The sequence below is a fragment of the Panthera pardus genome, unplaced genomic scaffold, assembly GCF_024362965.1.
Source record: "Panthera pardus isolate Hobbes unplaced genomic scaffold, ASM2436296v1 HiC_scaffold_1, whole genome shotgun sequence".
In the NCBI taxonomy this organism is placed as follows: domain Eukaryota; kingdom Metazoa; phylum Chordata; class Mammalia; order Carnivora; family Felidae; genus Panthera; species Panthera pardus.
The window spans coordinates 62,133,214-62,144,613 of record NW_026526654.1 but is presented as its reverse complement, the minus strand read 5'-3'; the positions used below and the strand labels follow the sequence as shown (position 1 = coordinate 62,144,613).

Genomic DNA, 11,400 nt, shown 5'->3' with positions numbered 1-11,400 from the left:
ATTTATTTTGAGAGAGACAGAGATATCCCAAGTGGGGGAGGATCAGAGAGCAAGGGAAGAGAGAGAAAATCTCAAGCAGGCTCCGCCCTGCCACAACACAGAGCCTGATGTGGGCCTCAAACTCACAAAACTGTGAGATCATGACCTGGGCAGAAACCAAGAATCGGACACTTAGCTGACTGAGTCACCAAGGCACCCCAGGAGAGAAAGAATCTTAAGCAGGCTCCACACTCAGTGCAGAGCCCAATGCGGAGCTCAGTCCCATGACCCTGGGATCATGACCTGAGACGAAATCAAGAGTTGAGCACTCAACCATCTGAGCCACCCAGGCGCCCCAAATATTTCTTTAAAAAATAATAAAATCTGGAGAAAGTGTGGCAAAATGTTAGCATCTATTTATCTAATGATGCATAGTATATATTTTTTGCATTTTTCTACTTTGCATATGTATTAAAATGTATTAACATATTTACATAAAACATAAAGCTATATGTATGAGGAATAATTCTGTAATCACAAAACTATTTTCATTTTTATGTATCCTTTTCTTTAGTCATTTGAATATCATCAAAATAATAGAGTACAAAATTTTTCATAATATTTATTCTCTATCAAGAATTCAGTGTTTTAGGAGCACCTGGGTGGCTCAGTCAATTAAATGTCCAACTTTGGCTCGGGTCATGATCTCACAGCCTGTGAGTTTAAGCCGCGCATTGGGCTCTGTGCTGAGCTCAGAACCTGGAGCCTGCTTCAGATTCTGTGTCTCCCTCTCTCTCTGCCCTTTGCCTGCTCACACTCTGTCTCTCTCTCTCTCTCAAAAATAGATAAGCATTAAAAAAAAAAAAGAATTCTGTATTTTAATTTTTACCAATTATTTCAAAAATTTTTTAAGTTTTTCCATGGGTCCCAAAGACTTTAATGCATAATTGAGAATCAGAGCAATATAGAAGTCAACTATTTTAGTTTGTGTGGGTAGGAGAAAATGTAAGAATGAAGTTCTTACTTGCTGAGTTTGTCTAAACTCTTCCAATAGTTTTAGTGCCATATCATAATCTTTCAGCAAATGGTATGCAATAGCATATCCAATCCAGGAAGCACGCTGCGTTGGGCGCAACTGAAGAAGCTGATACCTTGTCTCCTAAAAAATAAAAAAATAATTAAAAATTGTCTTTTTCTCTTTTCGCTTTAACTGTCTCTAAAATATTTGTATTTCAACACAGAGCTGTAAGAAAACAATTTAATGCTTTTAATTCCTTTCTAATGAATTCAAGGAATAAACATCAGTTCCTGAATAGAAATAGTTTTTATGTTCTTATCTAAATTACTTAAGTTCTAGAATACTCTGTTAATGCTCACTGTAAAGCTTTTACTAAAAAGCTATTCTTGGGGCCCATGCTTTTGGGTTGCCTTATAAAATTACTTTTATATAATGCATATTTCTTTTGGTAACTAAACATCTTTGAAGAGAGACTAAGATACCTTTTTATTAAACTAAATTCTGCTGTTTATAAAATCACTGTGAAATTATAATGTATTCACATTGTTACAAGAAGCTCCAGAAGCAGGGTGGACAAAGCCTGAGCAAATACTCAAACATCAGCCTGGAATTTTCTAACAGAACACTGCTGCTACTCGAAGACAGTGTAATAATAATGTAAGACATTAGGGAGAAAACCCCAGAAATTCCACCAGGGCTACCCCAAAGAATCCAGACATCTTCGCTAGCACAAAATACAACCTTCCTACACAGCCCCCACCCCTTCACAGCTCGTATTGACTCTGAGTTTTAGGTGCGTACAACTGCGTGGGGAAACAGGGTCTCATGAAGAACACTAGCCGCAATGAAGTTCTGAAAATGTAGTGTTTTTAGCTTCTATTGTTGGAATAGGTGCCAAGTGAGTCCATCCACACTATATGTCACAAGGAGAACACGATCAGTCTTTTCAAGAAAAAGATCTTTGAGCAAACGACTTAGTATCACTCCTCTCCCCTTGTGTGCCTGGTTCATTTTAGGCACATGAAATTAAGCTGTGTTACTCCCACCTCTCCTTTTCACCACTGTTTCTGTCACTTCCTTTCTTCATTAAAGTCTGGTCAGTTTTCTTCTCTCTGCCAAATCCTGCCACTATCCTGCTGCAAATGCAACACTGTGGATCACCCATCCGAAACAAGCTATTGTCTTAGAATCAAGATTTCCCCATCTTTAATGATCTCCTTTACCCCACTTCAGGGCCCCATGAGACTTTACTGCAACCACACCCTAGACCTTACTACCACCCAGAAATCATAAATTCAGATATCTCACTCTCTGGCCAACACTCTTATTCAGTGACATTCCTACCCTTTTTCTGGGAAACCACCAGTACCTCTGGTTCCTCAGGTCCTTCACTTCTAACCACTGCTCTTGTATCTTCACTACCCCTTTTAGCAAGCACGGTTTGCCAGTATTCTTAATTTCCTTGCCTCATTCCTATGGATAACTGATTTTAACTCCCACCGCACCTAGGCTAAACGAAAAAATCATGATCTGGAAGAATGATACCTTTATTAAGCTCAGCAGAATGCTCGAAACCTGCAAAAATCTAGGCACAGGGTATAAGGATTTGTATGGTAGTAGAAGACAAAAGTAAAAAGTAAATGAAAGAACTTAATTTATTTAAAGAGAACTGTTAAGAGTTGGTGGTCTCCTTCATACAAGGGAGAGAATTCCATTGTGGACGTACTGAAGTCAGGGTACTCAATGGAGTAAGCACACGGAGATACCCAGCAGATTGGAAGGTGCCAGTATGAAGAGGTCTGGACCAGAGAAAGACTGCTTTATAGCAATCCTGCCACATCATTTTATATTTACTAACCCATAACAGAGAAAGCTAATTAATCCCTACATTTAGCTTTCAATTATAAAAGCTTTGTTTACCAAAGCTGTAAATAGGAGGTAGTCCTTGCACATAGGAGGTAGTCTAGTTTTTTAAAAAGCATTAAATGAATAAACAGTTACCCTCTTTTTATGATTAACTATGTAGTTCCACAACTGTTAACTGGGGAAGAATGTCTCAGGTGACTTTCCCCTTCTGCTATAGATGATAATGAACAATCAAATCTACATAGTCTTGGCCTATGCTCATCTCATTCTGAACCCAAATGTTTTCAAATTATGTCTGTTGTAAGAACATGTACACTTAAGACTAAAGTACTTACTCGATAACCTTCAAGGTCTCTCATTTGAATCTGCAACAGAGAGAGATCTCTCAAAATTTGTAGATTATCTTTATCTAATTTGAGGGCATTTCGATAGCACTTAATAGCTTCATCATACTTCTTATCAGAACGTTGCAAGAGTCCATAAACATGCCAACCTACTAAGTTAAGGAAATAGAGACATTCACAGATACTAAAATATGCTATGCTACATATCTAATATAAAGCTTACCTTAACGAAGTGGTAAGTTGTCTTGGATTTTACTTCAGAATAATCTGGGGTCAGAGGGAGGGGGCAGTGAGCAGGTGGTAAGAGATCAAACCAGATTAGTCCTGACCGACAACTGTTAAATTATTAAAGTTGGGTGATGGGCACATGGGGTTCATTAGTCTATGCTCTCCACTTACACGTGTTTGGAATTCTCCATTGTATTTATGTAACCTTAGAAAATTCTTGGTAAAAATTCCTCACGTTTCCTACCTCTTATCCCCTTAGTTCCTCACCCCAGCACCTCAATACTTACTGATGCTTCATTACTATACACACAAAAGCTGCCAACTATCTTTTAAATCTAGTTTATAGTCAATCAATTCTCAAACAACACATAACCATCAGTTAATTCAATAGTGACACTAACAACCACAAAATTTTATTTACTATAAATTAAAGTCTGAGCATATCTTAGAGCCAAAAAAAACTATCATACTTACATGCCCTTTCTCTTCATTCTGGGGTAGGCACTGAGATAAAGAAATAAGTATTTAGTATTTTGAGAGAACCCTAAGCTAAATACATGAAAACACTACTTAGACTACTGATGTTCAATACTGGCCAATACCTAGATGAATAAAATATTAAGATCCAAGGGCAACATGTGAAAAGATTGTGAATAAGCACACAGATTAGCCAAACAAAAATGAAAGTCAGTTTCGATGACCCATCCTTAAAAAGTACTTTTGGGGGCGCCTGGGTGGCTCAGTCGGTTAAGCGTCCGACTTCGGCTCAGGTCACGATCTCGCGGTCCGTGAGTTCGAGCCCTGCGTCGGGCTCTGGGCTGATGGCTCAGAGCCTGGAGCCTGCTTCCCATTCTGTGTCTCCCTCTCTCTCTGCCCGCCCCCGTTCATGCTCTCTGTCTCAAAAATAAATAAACGTTAAAAAAATAAAAATAAAAATAAAAAAGCTTTAAAAAAAAAAAAGTACTTTTGTCTGTTCACATACTGAGATATCAGCCAATGAAAAATACAGTAAGTATCCAGTGAAGTTACCAGCTTTGTCCCTGTGCAACAGAAACCAAACTGAAGAACCAGTATCATACTCAATACTAAATAAACTGTTTTAAAACAGGGTGTTTCTGAATTTTTCTTCCGAAATGTCTAAAACAAAGTTTAAAGAACACAAATTTTACTATACAAGTCAGTTGGAATAACAGGTTTATGGATATGTAAGACAAAAATGGGTTTCAAGTCATGTATCAGTTCCTTTTCCCTCACACTAAGCACAACTGAAGTGAATACATACTGTACAGGGATTCTCTTTCAACCAACTGTAATAAACAAGGGATGGGGACTAGAAGAAACTAATATTACAAAATGTTGATGATTATTGAAGCTGAGTAACGGTACACAGAGTTCATTGAATTCTTTCTTCTATGCAAAACTTTCCATAGTAAAGGTCTGTTTTTTCTGAATTAGAAAACCCCACTAAATGGAAAGTAAATGAAATAATAAAGTTCAATTATTGCAAAAGGATACAGACATGGCTCTTGACATCATTACGAAGTCCTTTACGAACAAATTCATACGCTTCTTCTTTTTTTCCTAAGCAGTTCAATGTTAACCCCTTCATAGCCAAAGTCTCTGAAAAATATTTTTAACCTCTATTTACGCACAAAGAATTCATATTCTCTTAGCACTATTTTATTTTGTTTAGCTCTTAATACTATTTTAATATGATATCTGCCAATGCTTACATTATTTGTCTTTTTAATCACATAGTTAGAAACTTCTCTCCAGAGAGCCAAAGCATAAGAGACTCTTAAAAACTGAGAACAAACTGAGGGTTGATGGGGGGTGGGTGATGGGCATTGAGGAGGGCACCTTTTGGGATGAGCACCGAGTGTTGTATGGAAACCAATTTGACAATAAATTTCAAATATTGAATAAATAAATAAATACATAAATAAATAAATAGAAACTTCTCTCCAATACAAAAAGTAAAACTACATTTAAGTATTTACTGAAGCTTAGCCTGAATCCTTTTCTGAAATCCCTTAGGCTACGACTGAGGACTAGGGACTGAAATCCCTTAGGCTAGGACTCCTACAATGCTTTCTGCCTTTTAGAAGACTGTACAAAGGGGGTGGAGATTATTCTGCTGAGAAAAGGTAACACAGTAGGCACCGAGTCCTGTTGAGTTAACTCTACTACAGTGGCTCCACAGCTTTCATCCAAGAGCACTTCTATCCACCATCTGATTTACACCCCACAAAAACAATCTTCCTTAGCAAAGAGATGTATGCAATGTAAAAATAAGCCTATTCAGTACTGGAACACACTTTATTTTTGGCCACAAGTTTATTCCAACTAATTCTAGTTGGAATATCAGTTTGCATTTCAAGAGTATAAGACTGGTGAAGGAGTAGCAACCCAAGAATATATTTAAGGCAGCTAATGAAAGATGGCTTATAATGAAATGATTCTCTGAATAAATCCACAAGCAGGGAATTAGACAAACAATGGTTTTCAAATGATCTCTGTGGACTCTGGTTTTCAGAACACAGTGATTCAGCAGTCAGACCCCTACAAACGTCTTCATTTATCTGTCATTTTATACACATTTATCTGTTTTTTCCACATGCTGCACTTTGGATAAGGGTTCCCTGGAGAAAAAAACTTGAAAACAAGCTTTACATTTTTAAAATTCTATGAAATGAAGACTTCTTTCCATTTCCTTCAAAGAATGCTTTTAATGTTATTCGAAAGCTGAGCAGAGTTAGCCTATTTTCTCAAGAAGATGGTCTCAAGAGTTACCCTCGTCTAATATTCAGAGACCCCAATTAGCTATGCTCTGCTGTAGGACCATAACTTGCATGTCTAACCTGATCCATCCTTTAAATAAACACTGGTCACCAGTGAAAAAGGATGAGACAAGCAAATACAGACCTATTAACACCCTGCTAACAACTCAAGATAAACAATTTAATGGTAAATCAATAGTATCTAATTTAAGTATTTATATAGAAAGGTCAGCATATATATAAAAAAGACATCTACCAAAGAATAAAATACATCTGACTATTTTTATACTACTTCTGTATTGCAGATATGATCCTCATTTCAGACAAGAAATCAAAGTATAAATTTAAGTCCTACTCAAAGTAATAGATGAAATGACATCTATAAAAGTACTGTTATATACTCCAATTATTCCCCAACAGATCAACCAGTCACTTATCTGAAAGCAAAGACTGTGCATACACCTAAGCATAATAAAAGGAAAGTGACCTAGAATAAGATTGATAAGACACATAACCAAAAATGTTTATATACTCTAATAGAGAGCTACAAGGCATGGAATCTGGAAGTATTCTTCTTTCACTGTTAGGAATCCTATCTGTCTGATTTTGGAATTACAGTTCCCCAAAGCAGTCTCTCACAGATGAGGCAATACCTCCATGTTCAGCAAATTTTGGATTTGAAAGAATCATCTTGCAAAACTTGAGGCCATTTTTGTACTGCTTCTGTTCGTAACATTTCTGTAAAGAAATATGAACAAGAATTAATTAATAAAATGAACAGAGCAACTTTTCTTTGCATTATATATATTCTAAATTTAAGATCCAAAAGTAGGTTTAAAATATATACAATGGGAAGGTTTTATACCAATTTAAATCACTTATAGCATGAAGTATATTTTCGTAAACTACTCCTTGCCAAGTTGTGCTAGTATGAGTATTTTCACTTTTATAGAAGAAAAGGAAAAAAAATACTTAATAAATAGGGAATTTAGGGGCATCTGGGTGGCTCAGTTGGCTAAGCGTCTGACTCTTGATTTTGGCTCACGTCATGATCTCGCAGTTCATGGGTTTGAGCCCTGTGTAGGGCTCTCTGCTGTCAGTGCAGTCTGTTTCAGATCTTCTGTCCCCTCTCTCTCTCCCCCTCCATCACTTGCTCTCTCTCTCTCTCTCTCTCTCAAAAATAAACATTAAAAAAAATACAAATAAAAATAGGGAATTTAATTGCCAACCAACACTGCTACATTTTGTAAAAATTCAAATCCAAAAGCAAAAAATATGTGATAACAACACAGAAAAAAACCAGAAACTGCATTAGTGCCACTTCAAATATGGAACCAAGGCGGGGCGCCTGGGTGGCTCAGTCGGTTAAACATCTGACTTCAGCTCAGGTCATGATCTCACAGTCTGTGAGTTCCAGCCCCACATCGGGCTCTGTGCTGACAGCTCAGAGCCTGGAGCCTGCTTCAGATTCTGTGTCTCCCTCTCTCTCTGCCCCTCCCCTGCTCATGCTCTGTCTCTCTCTGTCCCAAAAATAAAAACATTAAAAAAAAAACGAAACCAAGGCATGCCCGCGCACACACACACACACACACACACACACACACATGAGCAACTACTGTATGTCCATACAAAACCTATTATATCTCATAAGTATTCCTTAAGGTAGGTGTCATTACCTCCTCCCTACAGACATAGAAACTGAAATGTAAGAGTTCATAAAATTTGTTTATAAGTGGCTCCGCGTACTTGCAAACTCTGGTCTGACTCCAAAGACCATGATCTTTCCATCACTAGTCTAATACATGTGTGAGCAACACCTAAGTGCCACCAGCCAGGCTCAGTAACCAGCGACTGTCCACCACAGCCACTGATCACATGAACATCTCATCTTCCAAATGAGACAGGCATGTCTCATTTAAACTGCCATGCATGCTCTTTCCAGCACTCAACATGCCAAGTTTATGCCCACTTAAGGGCCTCTGCACGTGTTCCTTCTACACGTGAAATGTTCTTCCCCAGAGCTTCCTTACTAGTGGAATCTCACATGTCACCTGCCTGACCACTCTAACACTGCCAGTCTCCCACCCCCCCCCCCACCCAAAACATACACTCTCTATCATGTTACTCCATTTTCTACACCGCACTATCATTCCCTGAAATTGTTATTTGATTACTTATTTAGTGTCTGTCTTCTTCACCATACTGTATAACCTCCATGAGAACAGAGATCTTATCTATTTTAAACGCTGCATCCTCAGAGTCTACACAAATTAGAACTGCTCAATAAATACAGTATACTAAAAAATATAAATAAGAGGCATTTGGGTGGGTCAGTCAATTAAGTGTTCAACTTTGGCTCAGGTCATGATCTCACGGTTCTTGAGTTCAAGCCCTACATAGGGCTCTCTGCTGTCAGCAAGGAGCTGGCTTCTGATCCCCTGTCCCCCTCCCTCCCTGCCCCTCCCCAACTCATTCTCTCTCTCTCTCTTTCTCTTTCTCTCTCTCAAAAATAAATAAACATTGTTTTAAAAATTTAAAATAAAATAAAATACATACATATAGTCTATAAGGTTCAAAGCAAAACAGTACCAGGAAGGAAGGAGGAAGTGGTTAATCTATGCAGCAGGGGTGGGATGTGGAGAGAATTAGAAAAGTGTTCACAGAAAATGTTTAAATTGAGACTTCTTGGGGCACCTGAGTGGCTCAGTCAATTAAGTATTGACTCTTGACTTCAACTCAGGTCAAGATCTCACAGTTGGTGAGTTTAAGCCCTGCAACTCTTGATTTCAGCTCAGGTCATGATCTTGCAGTTTGTGAATTCGAGCCCTGTGTCAGGTTCTGCACTGCTTAGGATTCTCTCTCTTTCTCTCCCTCTCTCTCTCTCTCTCTCTCTCTCTCTCTCCCTGCCCCCCCCCCCAACTCTCTCTCCCAAAATAAATAAATAAAATTTAAAAAATAATAATAAATTGAGGCTTCTTGATCATCTCTAGGGAAGGAAACTTAGTTGGAAGACAAAGATGGGAGACAAATCTGACTTTTGAACCATCTGAATATATCCCCTATTCCAAAAATATTTAAAATAAAATAAAAATAATCTGAGTTTGACTTTAGGAGTTCATCTGACAAATGACAAGAAAAACACAAGCAGAAGGAACCACTAGGGAACAGGAAAAAAAGAAATATTACAGGTTTTTTCTGACTTAACAAGTGATCTGGAAATACTAATACTTGTATTACCAATAACAACAATAATAATAGTTAATACTTATTGGAAGCATTTACTAGTGTCTGGTACCATTCACTTAATCCTTATTTAAATCCCAGGAACACCTATGAGGTTATCTCTCCATTTCAGATGGCGAGAGTGAGGCACATGGTTACTGAATTTACAGAGCTAGTAAGTGTCGGAGCCATAATTCAAACCAGGTAGTCTGGGGGCACCTGGGTGGCTCAGTCGGTTAAGCATCGAACTTTGGATGACTTACTACTTCAGGTCATGATCTCCCGGTTCATAAGTTAGAGCTCCACACCAGGTTCTCTGCTTGGGAGCACAGATCCTGCTTCAGCTCCTCTGCCCGCCCGCCCCACCTCTCCCCCTCTGGTTCTCTCTCTCTCTCTCTCTAAATAAGCTCTAAAAAAACAAACAAAAAACCAGGTAGTCTGTCTCTAGTATCTAAATACACAGGTTAAAGAAAAGCATTAAGTTTGGTAAGGAATATATACTCAGTACAAAAGATAGATTCTGGTTTCAACTTTGCTACTAACCAAACAGAGAACCTTAGACATTTAGTCACTTACCATTCCTGGGTTTGTTTCATTCGTAAAAGAATGCATGGAGTAGCTCCAAAATTCAACAAAACATAACGCCAATAGCCAGTTTGGGGAATAAGACAGGCATGTACAAGCCATGCAGAACATGTAATCAGCTAGCTGGTAAATTTGTACAGATGTGTTCAAGTACATTCATAATTAATTTTTAAAAATTTACTGGCAAAGCACTTTGGTCCACCAACCAAACTTGAAAAATAATTTTGTGACTGTTCATGGAGTTGGTGTAGCAAAATGATACCCACATTTATTGCAACTGTGAAATGATAAAATCATTCACTTTTGCCGCACCTTCCTAAATTCATGTAACCTTATAGTAAATATTACAGACCCAGATAAGAACATGTTTAGCATTTCCCAATTTACTTAGGAATAAAGTTAATTCAGCAGCTATAACTTTTTTGTAACTAGAGTATAATAAATCATATAATGGTTTTTTTATAATCTATTGATAACACGATTGGAACTAGAAAATATCCATATAGAGTGAAAATAAGTGTTGTCATCTTTTAGGTATAATGCCAAATGTCCTTAAATCCAATTAACAACTTATAGATGAACCTGAATGGGTCAAAAAGTTCACTTCTCCAAATCCATCCTGTGATAAGGGTATGGAAATAAATGAAAACTAAACTAACAAAAAATATATACAAGGCCCAAGGAAGCAATCTGCCAAAATACTGTAATTAGAATTTTTTGTTTTTACACTTGTCTCTCATTGTTTGCTCAACACTAAGTACCACGTAAAATTAAGACTTAAAATATTAATCCCATCTATTATGTATCTTTTTAACATTTTGAAGAAGCATGAAGTTTCTATTGGCTTGAAACAGAACAGCTAATATGAGTTCTTACCTTCTAACCTACCTTGATAATGCTTAAAACTATTCTAAAGGTAGGATTTTATTTGTAGTAAAGGTAAGCAACAACTTACCATGTAAGTCATGTAAGTAACACAAGCTCTAAGTAATAAATTCACTCTTAAAATCTAAACGCTCATTTTCAGATGAAATGATACACTAGAAAAGACACTATTTACAATATCAGTTTAAAATCTACAGTCTCCAGCGCACAATGAGAAAGGCAAAAAGGCATGTTGCCTCTCCTCCCTGGAAGAATGGCCCTGGGAAACAACTGAAGGCACCAAGGACACTGGCACAGAACCCACGGAAAGCTCTCCCGTCTGGGCAGCAGTCATCTCTTTCCGGGTCCTATTCAGGTTTCTGCTTGGAAACAAAGTAAAGGCTCCCCTCAAGTGTGAAATCGGCCAGTCGGCGCGACTTAGCCAATGCAGGGCCTGAATAAGTTAAAAGAGACCAAAGAGCTGTGTTCGACTTTTGACTTTGAAATGCAGTTC

General features: G+C 37.8%; 1 protein-coding gene across 16 annotated transcripts in view; it reads right to left on the bottom strand.

Moving 5' to 3' along the window:
- The window catches only part of NAA16 (N-alpha-acetyltransferase 16, NatA auxiliary subunit), a 64,542-nt gene that overhangs the window by 52,295 nt on the left and 847 nt on the right, over nt 1–11,400 (bottom strand). For 8 of the 16 annotated variants that reach the window (XM_019447418.2, XM_019447401.2, XM_019447404.2 and 5 more), the window contains exons 2-5: nt 6,869–6,953; nt 4,951–5,055; nt 3,199–3,356; nt 1,004–1,138 (exon numbers count right to left, since the gene is read on the bottom strand). In XM_019447418.2, coding sequence (XP_019302963.1) covers nt 1,004–1,138; nt 3,199–3,356; nt 4,951–5,055; nt 6,869–6,953 — 483 coding nt within the window. Of the gene's footprint in view, nt 1–1,003; nt 1,139–3,198; nt 3,357–3,430; nt 3,884–3,909; nt 3,940–4,950; nt 5,058–6,868; nt 6,954–11,400 lie in introns of those variants that run through there. The other 8 variants (XM_019447405.2, XM_019447412.1, XM_019447411.2 and 5 more) reach the window with 8 other exon arrangements.